The sequence below is a fragment of the Ochotona curzoniae genome, unplaced genomic scaffold (assembly GCF_017591425.1).
Source record: "Ochotona curzoniae isolate NIBS_2020 unplaced genomic scaffold, NIBS_Ocur_1.0 scaffold_1852, whole genome shotgun sequence".
NCBI classification, from domain to species: domain Eukaryota; kingdom Metazoa; phylum Chordata; class Mammalia; order Lagomorpha; family Ochotonidae; genus Ochotona; species Ochotona curzoniae.
The window spans coordinates 23,698,063-23,719,798 of record NW_024467087.1 but is presented as its reverse complement, the minus strand read 5'-3'; the positions used below and the strand labels follow the sequence as shown (position 1 = coordinate 23,719,798).

Here is a 21,736-nt window from a genome sequence, read left to right as displayed (position 1 = left end):
GGACATAATAATAACCAGATTTCATATTTAAAACGTTAGCTTTACATGACCCAGGATTTAGAAAGCATAAGCAGAAAGACAGGAACTGTTCGCAAGTGGTCGGGAATGCATCGTTGCCTTTGCGCCATCACTCCACTGTACCATCTGGTATCATGTTCGGTTCTTCTTATACCATGGATGCAGCACGCCTGGAAGTAAAATCAGACTGCTTATTCTCAAATACCACATTTACTTAAAATGATCCCCCCAACCTTTCCTTCCTTTTATTTACATTTTTGCTCAAAAATAGATATAAGAATGAAGATTGTTAAAAATTTAATGAAAAATAAGTATACCTATGTTCTTGCCACTGAAGTCATGGTTTTATCCATTTTCTGTTCTTGCTTCATTTAATACTGAAGGATATAGATAATAAAACTAGTTAAGAATCAAAAGATATTAAAATCTAAGATACATCAATGAAACATTCAAACTTAATATAAAACCTTTAAGTTCTGGGAAGATGCAATGTAAACTGTCATATATTATGGGGCTGCATTGTGGTGCAGTGGGTTAAGTTGCTGTGTGCACTGGTGTCCCAACAAACATACTGGAGTTCTTGCCACTAAAGTCATGTTTTTATCTATTTGGTTTTATCTGTTTGCTATTTTAAAATAAACATTACCTGCTTTATTTAACAATGAGGGATACAGATAATAGAATTAGTAGCTAATTAGCTAAAAAATAGATATTAAATAAACTAAGATACATTAATGAAACATTTAAACAATGTAAAATCTTTAAGTTCTCTGAAGAAAGATACAATGTAAATTTAGTTAAATATTAGGGGGCTGGCACTGTGGTGCACTGGGTTAAGTTGCTCTCTGCACTGGTGTCCCAAATATACATACCTGAGTTCTTGTCATCGAAGTCATTGTTTTATCCATTTTCTATTCTTCTTCTTTTTAGCAAATATTACTTGCTTTAACTATTTAATAATGAAGAAATAGATAATAAAATTAGTAGCTAATTAATTAAATTACTAGGTATTAAGCTAAGCTACATTCGTTAAACCTTTAAACTTACTATGAAATCTGTAAGTTCTAGGAAGATACAATGTAAACTGAAAATCAGATATTATGGAACTAACATTGTAGCACAGTAGGTTATGTTGCTGTCTTCCCTGGTGTCCCATATGGGCTCCAGTTTGAATTCCAGCTACTCTACTTCCAATATTGATGCATCTGGAAAAGCAGTGGAAGATGGTCCAAGTACTTGAGCCCCTGCCACCCGTGTCAAAGACCCTGGAGTTCCTGGCTCCTGGCTTCTTTCTGGCCTGACCCCAGCCGTTGCAATCATTTAGAGAGTAAACCAAGAGATGGAATATCTTTTTATTTCTCTCTGTGTAACTCTTTTAAACGAATCTTTTAAAAATTGATATTGAAGCGATGTGGTAAATTTTACCGTTTCACACACACACAAAAAATAGTAAAAGGAGAGAAGTTTCATTCTAGAATGAATCATTTAACAAGTGTAGCCACAATTAACAAGGCTAAAACTGAAACAATGTAGGAATTGATGGCAATGTTTATGAGGTTTTTTTTTTTTTAAGATTTATTTTTTTTTGTTTGAAAGTCAGTTTTTACAGAGAGAAAGATCTTCCATCTGCTCTTTACTCCCTGAGTGACCACAACGGCTGGAGCTGAGCCGATCTGAAACCAGGAGCCTGGAGCCTCTTCTGGGTCTCCTACACAGGTGCAGTGTACCAAGCTTTTGGGCTGTGCTCTACTGCTTTCCCAGGCCACAAGCAGGGAGCTGGATGGGAAGTGGAACCGCTGGGAACACAAACCAGTGCCCATCTGGGATCCCAGGCGTGCAAGGTGAAGACTTTAGACACTAGACTATTGTGCCAGACCCTTATGAGGTATTCTTAAGGCAAGGGAGTTATTATCAAAAAATTCCATCAAAGTTTTGATGGTTTTACAATTATTTTGTAAATATATTATAGAATAATAAAAGTATAATTTACAAAGTATGCAAAATTGTATTGTGCATTTTAAATGAGTTACTTTACGGTATTAAAAAAATCAGTGAGTCTAATTTAAAAAAAAAAAACTCCCCAAAAAAGAGAACAGGGAAAAAGGAGCTGAAAAATAAAAGTGTTTGAATAAAACTATAGCCAAAATAATAATAAGATAATAATAATAATAATAATAATATAGAGAAGACAAATAGCAAAGGAAGAAAAAGAGAGATACATTCATGATTTTCACTCCTCCACTTCAGTACATACATACACACACACACACACACACACATATGCATGTATGCTTGTACATACAGTACTCACCAGTGACAAGTCTCTGGCTGCAATGTTTAACCTGATAGGTTAAACCATAACTGCTGCATTTCTTGAAGACTTCATAGTTGTTCTTATAGATGTTTGCTTGCTCAGTAACAGAACCCTGCCTAGTATTTGATCTGTCTTCTGCTCTTGCTTTTTCAAAAGTCATGTTTTTGATAAATAATACAGTCTGGGTCATATGTCATTTTATCTTTTTAAAATATTGTCACACTAGGTATCTGTAAAGTCATACTGGTTTTATTCTGAAAACTGCTTTTGAACCCTTCTAAATGGATGCTTTCGGGTTAGATTGTCTGATAAATATTGCTTTAATTCATCTATGTACATATGAGTTGAAGTTCTCAAAGTTCATTCCTTTTGCCTTTTAGTTGTCATGTCCAGTAAATATTATATTTTAGTTATTCTTATGCATATTGCAATATTACGTTCTTACTAGTCCACAGCCTTTTTGGTTTTCTCTCGGCTTTCTTAAAAATTGAATCATTACATCAGTAACTTCAGTGTCAACAGAACTGATGGTCTATCTGCACACTTTTATATGGAAATATAAGGATTCTAACAAATACTAACAAATAAAGTTCACCTATTTATAACTACATTTTATCAATAATTTGTTTCAGAGTTTTACAGTCATCTGCCAAACATTTTTTTCAAGTTTTCATGCCATGTTTTTCTAGATCTTGAAAAAAGGGATCAGTCTGAGTTGATAGGAAGACTGTCCTTTTCAAAAAACAATAGCATTTTCCTTTGGAGCTGAAGGAACCTACCTTCGCTTCCTTTTTGGAAATGCTCTCTTTCTCTTTATTGTACTGCCAGGAAACAGACTTTCATAGTCTTCTTGAGGGTTACTAACACTATAACCTAAATATGAAGGTTGTTCGGCACTCAAGGCAGCTTCCTCCTTAGAAGGCTTCTGGCTACTGCGATCTCTCACTGCAGATCCAATATTGTAATTAGGAAGACTAGATAACCTTTTTTCCCCAGATTTCCCAGTATTATCAACAAGAGATGGAGAGTGTGTGTTCTTTCTCATGGCAGTTGAAAGTGGGCTTTTGTTATAACCAGGCATGTTTTCTTCTGAGGTTTCAGATACTATGTCACTAGGTAAATTATCTCCTGAGATACTAGAAAGACTCCATGAAAAGTCTTTTGGAGTATCATGCTGCAGTGTAGAGACCTTTGGTATTTTGGTTTTAGTTTCCTTTTTAAGCTGTTTAGGCTTATCTCCAGGAGAAGTGGCCACACCTGGAAATCTATCCCCCTTCTGAGGACCAGGTTTGGTTGTTGAGGAAAAACGTGAACATGACTTTTGATTGGGAGAGCCTCCAGGGACAGGCATATTCGTGTTAGAGGAAGTTTCCTCCATGGAGGTCTCGGGTACTTCAAAGAGATCCTGACTATGAAATGGAATTGGAAAATCTGGACTGTTATGCTGTTGTTTTTGACCGACCGATTTTGGTTTGTCGGGATGGTCTGTGACAGGTTTTGGCTTGTCAGGATGGTCTGTGACAGGTTTTGGCTTGTCAGGATGGTCTGTGACAGGTTTTAGCTTGTCAGAACAGACTATGACAGATTTTGGCTTCTCAGAATGTATCAGCCTTCTACGCCTCAGAGGCAATTGAATCTTAGCTCCTTCTGGAGGCTCTTTCATTATAAAGACTGGAATATTCTTTTGGGTACAAGGAAAGACATCCTCCTGCTCATCGCTATCAGAAAATGTGATTTGATACTGTTGCTGGTTTAGTTTCAGCTTTTCAACGAGCCTTTTATTTTCTTCTATTAACTTCTCTTTTTCTGCAGTGAGAGCAGCGACACATTTACGATTACTCTCCTGTATCTCAGTCAGCTCTTGCTGGAGCTTACTGCTAAGTGCTTCATTGACTGAACAGTTGATACAAACTTTCGAGTTCAACTGCTGTCGTAACTCAACAATAACATCGCAAAGAACTTTCTGCTGTTCGTAAAATTCTTTCTCTTTGATTTTCTTGCTAGCCTTCCTTGCTGCCAACCTCTCTTTCCTAAGTCGTCTCACTTTTGCCTTTAAACGGTAAACTTCTCCCTCATGGAGATCTTTCAGCAGTACCCATGCATTTTTAAACTCGTCCGAAGACAAGTCACATTCGCTAGACTGTGATTTATCTTCTTCAGATCTCGCATCGTCTTCCCAGTCTCCCCTACCCGTGCTGCCTGCCTGCATCATGGCTCGGTGATTTCGAAGCGCTTGAGATGGGCTAGGCGCTCGGCAGAACCGTTACCAAGATGGCGGCTGACTAGAGTTCGCCACTCCCCTGAGGAGCCCCTTCACCCCCACACAGACCTTCTCCTACGCTGCTTTGGTCACCGAGCTGGGAAGGGGGGCAGCGGGATGGCTAATCTCAGCTTTTTGGCCACTAGCTTCTCTCTGGGAGAGGGAAGCCCTCGCCGCCGTCGAGGTCGTCACGTCAGTGCTTTGGCCTGACGCCGGTAACGGCGGCGTCAAGCAGCGGCGTTCTGAGAGGAACGCGACCAGAAACGCAGGGACTTCTGGGAAAATGGCCTTTCCCATTTGAGCAGCTGGGCAAGGTGGGGGAGGGGGGAGGGTAGAAGTCACTGCTATTGTTTTTCTGGAAGCAAGCTTGAGTGTATTTTAATGTTTGTATTCTTGATCAATAGTTTGAAATCCTTAAAGCCTCTTAGTGTTCATGGTTTTCAGTGACCAGCAGGCAAGCCAAAACCTCCACGCTTTGTATACCCTTCACCTTCCGTAAAGTCCAAATGGTCTCGTCCTATGACTTCCGAATAGCTGGAGCTTGTTTGAAAATTTACCCTATGATGGTGTCCACAAAAGTGTTACAGTTTCAAGGAGAGTCTGTGATACTGTTAACTAAGTCCAAATAGAATTTAAAAAAAAAAAAAAAAGGAAAGGAATGGGAGGGAGACATTTTGATAGCTTTATTTTTTTTAGTAAATAAATCTCGGGTTTGGCTATTGACCAGAGGTTACAATACTGCTTGGGATGCCCCCTTCTGTATTTTATCAAACTCCCCCCTTGTCTCCACATCCCAACTGCTGTGGTTGCTCCAGGTTCATGGTGATCATAACTACTGGCTTCGGTCTGACTTAGCCAGATCTGAGGATTTGGGGAGTAGCTGGCACATGAGCAAAACAGCTGTCTGTGACTCATTCTCTACTTCTTTAAGGCTCAGAATAGGAGGTGAGGTATAACAAGGCATTGCAAATGAAGCCTTTGCCTGTAGGGCCGGCATCTCATATGGGCACCAATTTGTGTCCCGGCTGCTCCACTTCGTATCTAGCTCTCTACCAATATGCCTGGGAGAGGAGTGGGGTTGAATCAAGTGCTTGGAGCTCTACCACCTGAGTCCTGGCTTTCTGAGCAGCCCAGCTCCAATCATTGTGGGCATTTGAGAATAAACCAGCGAACAGCAGATGGAAGATAGATTCTCTTTCTCTTCCTTTCCCTCTTTAACTGTTTCAAATAAATAAATCTAAAAGCAAACAAAGAAAAAACCAACAAATAAAAAAACAAAGAAAACCTCAATGACTGTGTGTATGGTAGGAGAATAAAGAAATGGGTGAAAAGTTTAGATGATGGATTTGAGATTGTTGAATCTGTGAAAACTTATTTGAAAGCTAAATGATGCATAGGATACACTAGAGTACTCCAGAAATACAGAGGGAAAAGAAAGAAGTAAAAGGACTTCTAAAGTTTTAAAGTTCTTAAACTTTTTGGTTCACCAGTCACTTTCAGAAGCAGGGAAAGGCATTTGACTCTCAGAAAAAATGCACACAAACACACCACTATTCAGAGAGTTCAGATGGTTTAAATAAAAACAAAACAAAAACACCAACTCCAACTTAACCATACAATAATTCATCTTCTGTCTTCAGGAATGATATAAACATGGGAATAAGCCATCCAGAAGAACATTTAAAAATAGGAGTTGTTGGAGCTGAAATAGTTATAGATTAAATAATATTTTTGAGATTTGTTCGGAAGAATACAGTGTTGGGTAATGGGAAGGGAGAGGAAGATGCAAATAAATTTTAACGTGAACTGGTGGTCATGACACTAGGTTATGGTATCTGAGGATTCACTGTGCTAGTTGTTCTATTTCAAAATCTTGCTTTCATTATTCCCTTTTCAGATACTCTCTTAACTTACTGGAATAAAGTATCTCCTCAAGAGCTCATAAACATTCTTGTGCTTCTAGAGTAAGTTCTATTCATTTATTTTATATACCTTCTTACTTGAAGGAAAGTTATAATAATTTTTCTGTTTCTTTAAAATTCTTTTTCCTTGAATTAAACAGCATGTTTGATAATAATGTCTACACTCTTTTACAAAGTATTATGTAATCTAGAGGATGACATACAGTTGTTTCACCTGTAGATAGGAAAGGCATGCAGATGGTATACTTGCCATATTGCAGAAAATTTTAGCTTATTTTTTTAAAAAGCCACCTCTGCAGTTCAGAAGCAGTCTTCTTGTGATCTGGAAGAACTAGAAGTAATAAAAATTGTAAGCATCATTCATCAGAGGTAGATGCTGGATTAATGGGGTCAGTTAAGTGATTAGACATTAACATTTGTATTTTTATGTACAGTTGAATGATTAAAGTGTGTGTGTGAGAGAGAGGACATTTGTGCAAGGGAATTTGCTGTTTGTGTATGATTATTGAAAGCTAAAAGACAAATCTGACATCAAAACAAATGCAAGAAAATTTTACCTAAACAATACACACATATGGTTTATATGTGTATATGCAAAACACAGGATAATCACTGCACAGCCATTTGATTAAAATCTCTCACAATGTTACCAAAAATGTTAGTAAGTAGAAACTGCAGTTAAAAAATGTAAAGCCACTGCAATTACACTGAAATATCTACTAATGAAAATATCTTATGTTGGGAATTTGTGTGAATAAAGAATGAAGGTACAGGGGGTAGGAGAAATCAATGGAACTAAAAGTTTGGGGCCAAGGTTAAACAAAAATTTTCCTGAGTTTATTGTTGAAGCTGGAAGGTGATATGTGGGGTTCAGTATGCTACCATCGCTGAATTGTTACGTCTTCTACATTTTCAGTAGTAGAAAGTATTTTTGATTCCATTATTTAAAAATGTAGCAGCATCAGTTTTTATGGCTTATGGCCTTTTTGAGGCATTAACGACTTTGTTGGAGATCTTTGCTATGGTATATATGGAACACAGACTAACATGTTTAACCTGTCAGTTTTCAATTGGATTTCAACTAACATGTTTTTAACCTGTCAGTTTTCAATCCTCGTGAAGACACGAGGATTGTGCTGAATGTAATAGATTTAGTATTGTAAGCCTGTTAAGTAGTTATTTTTGCATCTTTATATTTGTACACCAAAATGCATATTAATAGCAATATGATGAAAAAGGCCATTTTTTGGACGATTCATGACTTTTCACATGTTGTTTGTTAAGTGGCAGAGGAGTGTAATAGATTACTAACGTGCTCTTGTTTTTCTCTTGTCCTAGAGTGTGTTTGTTTCACTTTAGATACATGGGGAAAAGAAACATAGCAAGGTAATAACACTGCAATTTCCAATTTTTTCTTGCTCTTCCAACAGAGGGCAGTCTCAGATTTGCCATATAAAACCCAGATTATTGATTTCAAGTTAACATTAATATGGCCACGATTTATTTAACACATCACAACTCAAAGTGCAAGCGAATGTAAGCTAATCAAGTTTTCCAAGGGACAATAATTACAGTGATATGCAGTTTCAACTTAGTGAGATCCTCTCAAACCTGGAACAGTTGTTAAGTATTATCGGTTCTTTTTGTCATTACATGCCTAGTGAAAGAAACATCAAAATGTTTGCAGGTCCTAAGGAAAACAAGGTTACCTGTTTATTTCAATAATGCATCTATTTTTTTAGGGATAGTGTTGGCCAACAGAGGAACTGAAATACAGTTTTTCTTTTAAAAGAAGTTAAATGTCATAGTATTTCACAGACAATGAAAGCCACTGGATGGAGTTTATTGCTACATCTCTAGAGTATCCTAATAATATGTATTCAAGGGTTCCCATTTCCATCATGGTTCCCTGTGGTCATTGTTGCTTTTAGCTAGGATTCTGCCCACTAGAGAGAGAATAGATGAACTTTTTTCCTTCTTTATTCAAACTTGATCTACTTGTGATTTTTGTAAATGGATCCTTAAACTCAAGAAAGAAGAAAAATCACCCATTTAATCATAGGTATTATTAAAGAATAAACTTTTCCATTGCAAATTTAAATCTAGAAATGGATTTTCTTAAATTCCTGACCCCAGAATTTCACCTTGATTTCAAGACTGACTATCCCCTTCACTTTTCTCTTTCTTCACCTGCTGTGAAGATTCTTCTTGTTTGGGTTTTTTGTTTGTTTGTTTGTTTTTTAGGAGGAGAAGTGATAAATTCCTGCCATATTTTAAAAATTATATTCTTGAAACTCAAGGTATTTTAAAGATACACTAAAATGTTTAATAATTTTCAGTGACACTTCATTTAATCCAAGTAACACTCAGTAGAATATGAGAGTAGTGCCATATTTACATGGAGGCCTGATTGTTTTTTAGTTAAACTCTTAGCAATGAGATGTATTATTAGAGCATTCCAGTTTCTAATTTTAATTTTTATTTTAGGGTGCATGATGCTTGGCTTTCAAAACACTTAGGGATAGACCGAAAATCACAAACTATGCCAGCTCTTCGAAGCAGATCAGGAATCATGCAGGCCCGGCTTCAGCATCTCAGTAGCCTGGAAAGTTCATTTACACTGAATCACAGTAAGTGAAAAATGTGTGTATGTTATCCATCTGAAACAGCCCTAATATGGTATTTAACTTTAAATCTTGGTTTACTATTTTGTTTACTGAACAGCAAATATTCTCATAGCCTTGTTCGTACTCTTAAGTAGCTGGAAAAACCAGACCTTGGCCAGCCTAACACCAAGAACTCAAAATCCAGATCTCCTCATGGGTATCAGGGACCCAGCTGCTTAAAACATCGCCCAGTGCCTCCCACAGTTAACATTAATAGGAAGCTGGTGTCTAGAGCAAAGTCAGGATTCCAGTCCAGGTAGTTGGATGTGAAGGGCAGCAGCATATTGAAGAGCAGACTCCAGACTCCTACCCCTGAAGTCCTGGTTTAAATCACCAGTATTATTAAAAGTAATTTCCCATATATAGATAAACTTGAATATCTTTGCTAAGTATTTATATACAGGCACTTCATTATATATGACTAGGTAATGATAAAATGTACATAGCTAATTCAAAAATTTTAAGTAATTCTAATTAAAATCCTTTCCTTAGTATTAAAGTTTCTTTCCCCTTCTGGCAATATGTTCTCATTATACTTTTGGAAGTCCTTCATCCCTACTGTTAAACTTCAGTGCAAATATTGACACTTTATAGTGTTTGATATAATAATATTTATTTGGAGTTCCTTTTACTTATTTAATGGTTAGAGAATTATACATGCTGAATGCAGTGAAGTGTAAATACAAGTTGTCCAAAGTATTTTAGAATGCTTATAATATTTGTTGTCCATGCAAATAGAATGAGGGAAGAAATCTTTCTCAGCTGGCAAATATAGATGACTGACTAGAGCGAGTAAAGCTCTCCTCTGCAAAGCAAATATTAAGAACTCACAGTAAGAAATTTCTCATTTTCATATCCTCCCCTGAAAATTGAAGAAAAGGAATCTGGCAAAATTGGCTATTTGGTAAGGTCTAATAAGAAAAAAATATTTTGAGCAGATAAACTCTAAGCTAACAGACTCAAGACTTCTATAACCAGGCACATTTTAAAGCTTTAAGCCTCCTGTAACAGGATAAAGAACTTACTTCAGTTGGCCAGATAACTTCTCAGTTAGAAATAAGTCTCAATGCATTTGCATAATTGAAAATGTCTCATCTTAGCACACCATTTGTATGCGTGCAGCTGAATTTCTATGGCCTTCTTATCTTTGCATACATAATTAGTGGCATAAAATTACTTTCACATTATTTCCTAGTTAGAGCACAATAATTTATTAGAAAAATCTTGTTTCCAAAGAAGTATGCACCTAATTATGTGCTGCAGTGCTATTGATAAAAAGCTGAAGTGAAGGGCCCACTGCAGTGGCCTAGCAGCTAAAGTCGTCACCTTGAACACGCCAGGATCCCAAATAGCCACTAGTTCTAATCCCAGCAGCTCCACTTCCATCCAGCTCCATGCTTGTGGCCTGGGAAAGCAGTTGAGGATGGCCCAAAGCTTTGGGACGCTGTACCCATGGGGGAGACCTGGAGGAGTTCCCTGGCTCTTGGCTTCGGACTGGCACAGCACCAGCTGTTGTGGTCACTTGGGGAGTGAATCATTGGATGGAAGATCTTCCTCTCTGTTTCTCCTCCTTTCTGTACACCTGACTGCAATAAAAATAAAATAAATTTTAAAAACAAAGAGCTGATGTGGTAAATAATCTCTACTTGAGGTGTTGGCATTCCGTATGGGTGCCAATTTGAGGCCCGGCTGCTCCACTTCCCGCCCAGCTCTCGGCTAATGTGCCTAGGAAAGCTGTGAAAGAGTAACCAAATCCCTGGGCCCTGCACCCACCTGGGAGACCCAGATGATACTCTTGGCTCCTGGCTTCAGAGCACCCCAGCTCCAGCTATTGAAGCCATTTGGGGAATAAACCAGCAGGTGGAAGATTCTCTCTTCCTCTGTCTCTCCTTCTGTCTGCAACTCTACCTTTCAAATAAAAATAAATAAATCTAGATAAATGAAAAGCAATGCAGTTGATTAGCCTAAACTGTAATTGATTAAGGAATATAAATACAGTGAAACTCAGATATGCAGGCATTGTGAGCCTCCTTTGTTTTTGCTTCTCTCTCTCTCTCTCACACACACACACACACACACACACTCAATCTCTTTCTCTCTCTCCCTCCCTCCCCTGCCTGCCTGCCTCCCCCGCCCCACACACATGCATACACACATGCATACACACACACACAGAGTTTAGGGAGCCAATCCACACTATTATGTGCATTTCTTTCTCACGAATCTTTGTGTTTTTAACCCTAGGTTCTGCAACAACGGAAGCAGATATTTTCCATCAGGCACTTCTTGAAGGCAACACTGCTACAGAAGTATCCCTTACAGTACTAGATACCATATCATTTTTCACCCAGTGCTTCAAGGTAAACATGAAGAATCAGAATTTCAGTTGACATGATATGTCAAAAAAAAAAAAAGAATCATAGAAAATCTAAGTCATCAGAGGGAGCAGGATAATACACTGGAAAAGTTGGCCACAGTCTGGAAATGTGGATGACTGATCTAGTTTGTCTACCATTACAACCTTGGGATGTCACTGAGATTCACTTGTGTCATCCCTAACATGAAGGGGTTAGATTAATTTGGCCTTAAACTCCCTTCTGCATCTTAAGCACTATTTTTATTTTCATGTTCAGACAGTTTTTCTTTCACACTTGCATGAAAATATCCCCAAATGTTTAGCCCAAATTATGAGTGGATCGTTCTGCCAAAATACCTGTTGTGATGAGGTCTCTGGTCAGGGTAAACAATGTCCAGGCAAGCTGCCTCGATTTCGTAGTCAGGGACTTCAGGGTTTTTTCATGGGTTTTTTTCTTCTTCAGATATTTAGCTCTCAGTGCAAATCGTTGTTGGAATGATTTTAAACAGAAGGTCAAAGCTGTTTTCTTGGAAAGTTGTTCAAAGTGGAAAAGCGAGATAATGAATGTGAGGGAATACTGAAAAGTGAAAACTCCGTGTCTTATGTAAGGCAGCATTACTGGCAGGACTCGAAGTAGGAAACTGGCTTGCTTTTCCTTGAGTTGTACGGACTTTGTCTTCCTGCACCCTTCTCTAAGTAATTCAGTTGATCACCTCACTGCCTCCAGATTTGTTATAGAAACCTGGCGTGCGTTTTCCAAAGAGGTTTAAAAAGGAAAATTGCATTTGATGTTAATAAATAGTCTAAGAAGCTTTTTATGATGTATTAGGTTTGTTCTCATTCAAATGCATCCAGCATGTCAAATTTTCATTGTATATATATATATTGTATATATATATACAAGAAGGGCGTTTGTTCTCATGATTGGTGCTATAGTCCTTCTTCCTCTTTTGATATTTATTTAATAAACACTTATATAGATCCTGGTAGATATCAGGTACTATCCTAAGTGCTTTATAAATATTAACTCACTTTCTTATTGTGAGGTTAGGAGTAGGAAACTCAGGTGACTACAAATTGTCATGAACAACCATTTTGAGGTAAAGAAAAATATTCCCAAATTGGAGTGCCCAATTCCTTGCACACTGACTAAAATTAACTGAATTGCACTTAACATTGGTGATGTTTATGGTAGGTAGTTTTGGACATGCTTGCAAATACAAATAGGAACATGTTTCTCATAATGGCCTTTTGCATGTAGGTACTATTGCTGTTCTCATTTTAAAATGAGGAAAGTGACATGAGCAAGGAGATTAATGGTGCCTAGATTGTCAGTGGTAGAATTAGAGTACAGCTCATTCTGTTGCGCACTGAAGCCCGTGATTCTAACCAGTCTCCCATGCTTGCAGGTAGACTGAAGAAAGTGCAAACACCGCTGAGAGATTTCTTTTTTAAAAGATTTATTGATTTACTTATTTAAAAGGCAGAGTGAAAGAAAGATGACAAAAGAGTAAAAGAACTCCATCTACGTGTTTACCCCAAAAATGGCTGCACAGCGAGGGCTGGGTCTGGCCAAAGTGAAGTGCCAGTAACTCTGGTTGGGTCTCACACAGTGAAGACAGGGCCCAAGTCTTTGTGTCATGATTTGCTACTTTCCCAGGTGCATTAGCAGGGAGCTGGCTCAGAAGCAGAAGAGCCACGATTCAAGCTGATACTCTGAAGTGGGATGCCGGTGTTATGAGTTGCCACTTAACCCACTAGACCAAAGTGCTGACCCCCACCCCTAGTAAATCTATGCTGTGTTGCCTTCAAAAATTAAGTTTTCTTACCTGTAGGATATCAGCATTCTAGATGTATATTTGTAATATTTTGAAATTTCCAAGTTGAAAGATGGCACAGATTTAAAAAATTTTTTTAAATATTTGTATTTATTTTTCTGAGGTTTTGAAACAGTGATCTCATAAGTAAGTATTGGTGCAGTCAGCTCTCTTATTCTCAATGGGGTATGAATGAAGTATTTCGACAAACTCTGTTTTCATATTTTATAGAGTCAACTTTTAAATAATGATGGCCACAACCCATTAATGAAAAAGGTATTTGACATTCATCTGGCATTTCTTAAAAATGGACAGTCTGAAGTGTCACTGAAACATGTATTTGCCTCTCTGCGAGCTTTTATCAGTAAGGTAAGAACACCAGCCTTGGATCTGCTAGCGATGCCCTTCGTGCCTGATAAGGAAAAGACAAGAAAGGAAAGAGCATCATGGTGCTGAATGGTTGACCTTCTGCATGCCAAGTGCTATACTGGGTACTGGAGAAAGGGTGATGGTATAGAAGTATACCCTTCTGTCTCTGGCAGGGAGAGACAGAACTAGATTTGTGGGAGATAGGTTTACCACTTGTTTTTAAAACAGATTAAAATTTTTTTCTTTGAAAGGCAGATTTACAGAGAGAAGCTCAGAGAGAGATCTTCCATCTGCTGGTTCACTCCCCAAGTAGCCACAAAACAGCTGGAGCTGAGTGGATCAGATCCAAAACCAGGATCCAGGAGCTTCCTCCAGGTCTCCCACGTGGGTGCAGGGATCCTCAACCTTCCCACCCTAATCAGTAGTCTACATGGATATGCATCTTCTTAACTATGTAAACATCATCAAAAATAATTTCTTTTAAAAAAAAAAGTCATTTTAGCCACTGCCCACTTAGGGAAATCTGAGTGATGTGCAAAGAAGATTGATGACAGGGTTAACTATACTGTAACTGCCTTTCTCCCTTAAAAGGTTGCTATCGTACTAGACTATCCAGCAAGAACTGGTTTAATCTGGAGAAACTATTATTGAAACTCCCCAGATACCAAGCAAAAATATATTTATTAGGGCTTCATTATCTGTGTAGCAATGTACTTGGTATGACGAATGATAAAGCAAAGATTCCTGTAACACTGATTTAAATTCAGGATTTCCAGGAAGTAATTTTTGAAAGGGTACCCCTCTAGGTTTGCATTTCCTGAAAAACATCCATGTATTCTTGGAGCAGCCTACTACTTGCTTGTCCAAACATGCGAGCACAGGAAATTGTAACAAGCCTGTATTACGTAGGTATGCATGGTATCATCAACAAACCCAGCTGAATATATTCTTAAAGTTACATGGTACTCGGCTGTTTGGAGAATTAGGTACTCACTTTTGTACTCCTCTTCCAGGCCCAAAACAGATCTTAATTCAAATTGTTTACTATTAGAGGATGTGAGAGTGCACATGTGTATATCTGCTTCACATGTATGCATATTTCACTTATACCCAATTTTATGAAAAGATCAACTTTACCTGTTGAGTATCTTTCAACTACAAGTTTGTCAACATTTGGAACTTCATAAGGAACTCTTTAAATAATACAGAATGCCCTTCCCATGACACCCATCATTCATCATTTGAGCTATTCATTCATCTAATGCATATTATTAAGTACCTACCTGCTTTGTGTTCTAGAGTTCTTCTCAGTTCTGTAACATTTATACTTTGTACCTTTACATCTTTGCAGCAGTAACATGTATGTTGACTGGAATTTCTCATTGACACATATTGGTCTTTGTGTGAATTAGCTCAGTCTCGCTCAAGAGCAATACCCCAACTTCTATCTTCCAAGCACCTCACATAATTTTAGTTCCTTTTGTTGTTGAGTTTTGAAATATTAACCAATGTTTTCTCTCTTTTTTTTTTGTTTTTTAGTTTCCGTCAGCCTTCTTCAAAGGTAGAGTAAACATGTGTGCTGCATTTTGCTATGAAGTTTTAAAGTGTTGCACATCAAAAATTAGCTCAACCAGAAATGAGGCCTCAGCACTTTTGTATCTTCTGATGAGAAACAACTTTGAGTACACCAAAAGGAAAACCTTCTTGAGGACGCACCTACAGGTCAGTGGAAAAAACAAACAAAACACAAATGCTCCTTTTCATCTTTTTTCTCTTCAACCTTTAGTCTCTTATCAGGATCAAGCTCTCTTGCTGCCTTACCCAGGACAGTTCCTTATTGGTCACATGTGGCTGTCTAGCACTTGAAATGCCGCTAGTCTGAATTAAGATATGGTGAAAGGGTAAAATAGCCATTGGTTTCTGACGATAACATATATAAAAGCTAAGGTATCTCAGAATGGTTTTTGACACATGGTGAAGATCCCACTTGGGATGGCTGCATCTCATTTTTGAGTGGTTGATTCACATCCCAGCTCTGCCCTCAAATCCAGATTCCTACTAATGCACACCTTTGGAGGCAGCAGGGGATATCTTAAGTGTTTGCGTCCCCTACCACCTACAAGGGAGACCATATGGAGTTCTTGGCTCCTGGCTTCTGCCTGGCCTTGTCATGGCACTTGCACACAGTTAGGAAGTAAACCAGCAGATTAACAGCATAATTAAATATATAATTTTAAAAGTAAAATACATACTTTTAAAAGTAAATTATAAATTGAGACACATATTGGGTTCAGAAAAAAAAATATGATCTTCAAAAACTTCATAGAAAATGTTGTGAAAATGCATACATTTCAATTAAACTTTTTAAATTTCATTTTTCCATGACATATGCAAAGCTCCATTATATCAAAATAGGCTTCAGCTCTCTTGTTTTCTGTATATGTTGTTTATTCAAAACACAGGGAAACAAGCTAACAATTAAGAAAGTTCCATCTGCTGTTCATTCCCCAGATGTCCAGGGGCTAGGAACTCAATCCAGGTCTTCCAGTTGGCTGAGGGGGACACAACTACTAGAGCCTTCCACTGCTGTCTCAAGGAATAGGGGCAGCAGCAGCAAAGCCAGGACTCAAAGCCAGAGACTTTTATATGGGGTGGATGTATCCCTAAAACTGCACCACACACTTGCCTGACTCTGTCTCTTTGTAAGGCAGCTACTAGTCAATTTATGGTTACCTGTGTGGCTTGCATCGTATTTCAGATGGATGACATGTTCAAGCGTATGTGTGTGTTACATTATGGGCTCTAATTTAGATTCTAAGAGTATCATATAATTTGTGACCCAGAGCAGGTGAAATCCTCAGTATCTCAGTGCCTCAGTTTCTTCAATTGTAAAATGAAGGGAAATATTAATAGCTATTTGGCCAGCGTTGTGGCACAGCACGTTAAGCTGCCACTTGTAATGCTGATAGCTCATATGAAAACAGCAGTTCAAGTCCTAGATACTCTACTTCTAAGCACACTTCCTGCTAATGCACCCAAGGAAGCAATAGAAAATGGCCTGATTGCTGCTTTTGGCTTAACACAGACCTGACCATTGTGACCATTTGGGGAATGAACCAGTAGACAGAAGATCTCTTCCCCTCTCCTTCTCCGACTCTGTCTTCTCTGCCTTCTCTTCTCCCCTTCCTTCTATGTCATTCTACCTTTCAAATGATCATCTGTAAAAAGGAGAAAAAAAGTAGCTATTTTATCATTTTTAATAAGGATTAAGAGAGATGATTAAAAAGTCTGTTGGATATATGGATAATACTATTTACCTTTTAATATTCTAACATACCTACTTACTGAAAAAATGGGAAAGATATCAAGTTGCAGTAGAAAATATGAACTTGGTAGCTGGGCTTAAACCATAGCTCAGCTACTCACTGTCTCTGTGATCACATATGTGTTGCACAATCTGACTGACCCCATCTCATCTGTATTTTCCACTTGCAGATTAGTATGAGGGTCAAAAATAGCATGTGCCTGGTACAATGCCTGCCACACTCTAGACATTTTTTTCCACTCTAGACATTTATTACCTGGTAGCTATTTCTCATCCTCTCCACATTTTTCTGTTTGTTTGAGCTAGGAGTTTAATCACATTCAGGACTTCTTGGTTGAATAGGACTTTTTGCAGTATAGGAAATTCTTTGTCATATTTATATCTTTACTGCTATGATCTATCCCTTAAAGCTATTTATTGGAAACAGAATAATTAATGAGCACACACCCAAATGCAATGTATTGAAAAATGTGAATGTTAAAGTGAACATCTTATAGCAATTAATGCTTCCTATGAATCTGTTGTTTAATAAGAGCCAGCCAGCATTATAAATGATTTTTTTACTATCTTTTACTGTTTGGTTTCACATGCAACATCACTTTTTATTTTTAAATTTTATTATTTTATGATACAATTCCATAGGCTCTGGGATGTCCCTTCCCTGCTCCCCAATTCCTTCCCTCTTCACTCATTTCACCTATGTTATTACAAAAGTATAGTCCCTCACAATCCATCTTAAGTCCATCATTCTGTTATTTAAGTGTTTCCTGACATTGTAGGTACAGACAACGGCAGAGAGTCCAGCAATAGTGTCAAGATACATTTAACAGTTTCATTGAGAGTCCATCTTAGATTTGGAAGTAGAGGTCATGCTGCATAGTATGTTCACATCTGCATGTAATAGTCCCTGTCACACAGTTACTGCACATCCTCTTAAATGAATTCCTTTCGTTTATTTTTCTTGCCTAAAAGCTCTGGCAAGGACTTCCAATACTACATTGAATAGCAGTAGTGAAAGTGGGCATGCTTGTCTAGTTCCACATCTTAGTAGAAAAGCTTCTTCGTCTCTTTTAATGTTTCTCACATCAAAGTCTGTGTTATCTGATATATGAATGGCTATACCAGATCATTTTTCCTTTTCATTAGCCTGGAATATCTTTTCCATCCTTTCACTTTCAGTTTCCACCTATCTTTGTTGGTGAGATGTATCTCCTGTCTCCTGTAGGCAACAAATAAATGGGTTTTGTTTTTGGATCCAGTCTGCTAATCTATGATACTTGATTGATGAGTTTAAGTCATTTACATTCAGGATTAATATTTATAGGTAATAATTTGGTTCTGTCATTTTAGCAATGGGGTTTTCATTGTTTGATTTAGTCTTCTGATATTTTATTGGGATGTTCTCCACATTCGCCTTTGGTTTTACTAGATATTCCTTTTCTCTGACAAGGGAACATCTTTAGATATCATTTGTAGGGCAGGTCTGGAGGAAGAAAATTTTTTGAGCTGTTCTTTACTGTGGAAAAATTTATTTAATTTTCAAAGATAACGAAAAGCTTTGCTTTGTAAGTTATTCTGGGCTGACAAGTTTTCCTCTTTAAATTCTGGAATATGTCATTCCATTTTCTTCTGGCCTGTAGAGTTTCCTGTGTGAGGTCAGCTTTAAGTCTTATTGGGGTTCATCTAAATGTTAATTGATTTTCTCACATGCATATTTAAGAATCTTTTCCTGTGTTCGATTGTAGAGAACTTGATTATCATGTGTCATGGAAAAGATCATTTTTGGTCAATCTTAATGGGAGTTCTGTGCCCCTCTTGTATTTGTTTCCCAGTTCTTTCTCCATATTAGGGAAGTTTTTGTTTATGATTTCATTGACTACATCTTTAAACCCAACTTCTCTTTCTGCGCCTCCTGGAACTGCCATAACTCTTATATTTGGCCTTTTAATAGTGTCTTTTAATTCTTGAATACTTTTTTTTGGCTTGACTCCTTTCCATTTCCAGCTTTTTGATTGTGTCCCCATTGTGGCAAGAAATATCTTCCGATTCTGTGATTCTTTCTTCTGCCTCATTCATTCTATAATTGAGGCTTTCCAATGAATTTTTAATTTTCTATGTTGTGTCTTTCATTTCTAACAATTCTGCTTAATTTTGTTTCAGTGTTGTATTTCCTGTGTGGCATATTCCTTAAATTCCTTGAACTCCTGTATGTGCTTCTCATTGTTGATAAGAAACTTTGTAACAATTTTTAAATTCTTTATTCCCCATTTTCTCAGTGTCTTCCTCAGTTAACTCTGAAATTGGCAAAGGCTTTTGCTCCTTTGTGGGTGAGTCATCAGTAATATTCATTGTGCTTCTGTCTCTTCTTTTGCTCCTGGTCATTGCAGTTCTGGTTCACAAATTCTGGTTCACAAATTCACTAGTCCTTTGGACTAGTTTGTAAGCTGTGTCCCCCATAAGTCTACAGGTCAATTTTCTGATTATGTTTGATACCTGTTTTTCGGGTTTTTTTTGTTTTGTTTTTGTTTTTGTTTTTGTTTTTGAGTCACTTGTTCCACTCCCTCCAGAGAGTTTCAGGTCTGGGCTCTTGTGGTAGGCTTCCAACATGGTCTGCATAGCCCCAACTCTTAGCCACCACACACTACCCCCTGTGATCCCCTGCTGTGGCTGCAATATTGCCTGCACAGCCTTTCTTCCAGTTCGAACAGTCCCAAATTACTAGATTGTTGGATGTGCTGGTCTTTCTAGAACCTGTTAGCTATTAGGTGTGAGGGCCGTTGGCCTCATTTTGGGTGGAAACTTAGGATGCCAAGTCAGTATTGTTTTCCCTGCAGGACCAGTGCAATGCATTGAGCTGAAAGTTCACTCCCAGTTTAACGCACGCACAGCTCTCTGTTGTCCCTCTAATCCCACAGCCTTTGTCTCAGTACCCAAAATGGCACCTGATGTGGCACTGGTGGTGGTCTGGGCTGTAAAATCCACCCTATTCTTGCACTGCCTGCTTGGTGCCTGCCACTCTTTCACTCAAATCTACAGGACAGGCAGTTCTTTGCCTGAGTTGACCTTGTGAGGTTCCGGTGAACTCCCCTTCCCACCTGGCCGCTGGTGGAGCTCTGATTGGTTTGCTGACTGCCACTGGGGTAGCTGGTTATTGCAATATCACTCTGTTGTCTCTGTTGCTTCCCTGTCTCTGTGAGTTTCCAGGTGTCCCTCTGCTCTTCGGCCTGTTTTCTCCTATTTCCAGGAAGCTGTCCTCTCGACTTCACCCTGGCTAATGATTCTCCATCAGTGTAAACTGCTCTTCACCTTCTATTGCCATCTTTCTCTCTCCTGACATCACTTTTAACTTACCTTCCCCAAACTTGGCACTAACTGATGGTGCCAATATGCCTGAAATTACTAATCAGAGTCCATTCTTTGGGGCTGACCTCCCAAGTCCTTTATTGAAATATGGACTAATAAATGTCATGATTTAAAATAGTGTCTGACAAATACTAAGCACTGAATAAAGAGTTAAGTAGTAGTATTGTTACTGGGGGCACTTTCATCTTCATAGCAACTGTCTACAGATTGTTAGCCTCATTTTACAAAGGGAAAAGTGAGACACAGGATATTAGTTATTATGGTGAATAATTAATGAAATCATGAACTAATGATTTATTTATTTAAAAGGTAGACTGACAGGGAGAAAGAGGGGGGAGAAAGAGTTATCTTTCATCAGCTGGTTGACTTCCCAAAATCCTATAACAGCCAAGTCAGGCTAAAATCAGGAGATAGGAACTGCATCTGAGTCTCTCAGTTGAGTAACAGGAACCCAACTACATGAACCATTCATTATCTGCTGCCTCCTAGACACATTAGCAGGAAGCTGGATCAGAAGCATGGAGTAACCAGGACTTGAAGCAACACTCTGATATGGGATGCAGGCATCTTAAGCCATGGCTTAGTTCACTGGACTATAGTGCCCACCCCTAAAGTCAAGATTTGAGTCTAAGGCAGATTGACTGTGGAGTTCACACTTGGTTCCTATTTTATCATGGCTCTCAGGATCAGTGGAAAGCATCCAACCATTAATATCCTAGCATGAATCCTTAGCTCTAAGAAAGCCTGAGATTTAAAAGTACAATAAAAGGCCATTGTATAAATTGCTGTTAAAGTAGGTAGACCCTGAGGCTAACACAATGGCTCAACTGGCTGATCTTCCACCTTGCAATACCAGCATTTCATGTGGCTGCTGGTTCATGTCCCAGCTGCTCTACTTCCCGTCTAGCTCCCTGCTTCTGGCCTGGGAGGGCAGTGAAGGAAGGCCTGGTTCTTTGGGACACTGCACCAACATGGGAGACTCAAAAGAAGCTCCTAGGTTTGGATTGGCTCAGCTCTAGCTATTATAACCATTTAGGGAGTGGACCAGTAGATCTTTTTCTTTGTCTCTCCTTCTCTCTGTAGATCTGTCTTTCCAATGCAAGCAAATAAATCTGTTAAAACAAAAAACAGACCCAGTAAGATAGACTCTGCTTAAACACAAAGAATAAAAGCAGAGGCAGAGAACTCGGGAGTCCAACACGCTGAAACAGCATAGTGAACAGGAATGAAAAATCCTACATCATTTGCTCCCAACTTTACCATTGCTACTTTCTAGAAAGCATATTCAAAATGGCAGCTTGGCTACTGTTGTATCAGTTTACTATT

The 21,736-nt window shown here is 38.3% G+C and overlaps 1 protein-coding gene and 1 long non-coding RNA gene across 4 annotated transcripts in view; one reads left to right on the top strand and one right to left on the bottom strand.

The window, feature by feature from the left end:
• DOCK11 (dedicator of cytokinesis 11) overlaps positions 1–21,736 on the top strand; it is a 192,875-nt gene that overhangs the window by 137,045 nt on the left and 34,094 nt on the right. For all 3 annotated transcript variants that reach the window (XM_041000112.1, XM_041000111.1, XM_041000110.1), the window contains 6 exons: positions 6,490–6,556; positions 7,853–7,900; positions 9,002–9,144; positions 11,425–11,540; positions 13,585–13,722; positions 15,262–15,444. In XM_041000112.1, coding sequence (XP_040856046.1) covers positions 6,490–6,556; positions 7,853–7,900; positions 9,002–9,144; positions 11,425–11,540; positions 13,585–13,722; positions 15,262–15,444 — 695 coding nt within the window. The remainder of the gene's footprint in view (positions 1–6,489; positions 6,557–7,852; positions 7,901–9,001; positions 9,145–11,424; positions 11,541–13,584; positions 13,723–15,261; positions 15,445–21,736) is intronic.
• On the bottom strand, positions 124–966 carry LOC121169527. Its single transcript, XR_005885852.1, has 3 exons — positions 891–966; positions 336–395; positions 124–188 (listed from the first exon to the last, which is right to left on the bottom strand). It is a non-coding gene; the product is annotated as an uncharacterized LOC121169527 (long non-coding RNA).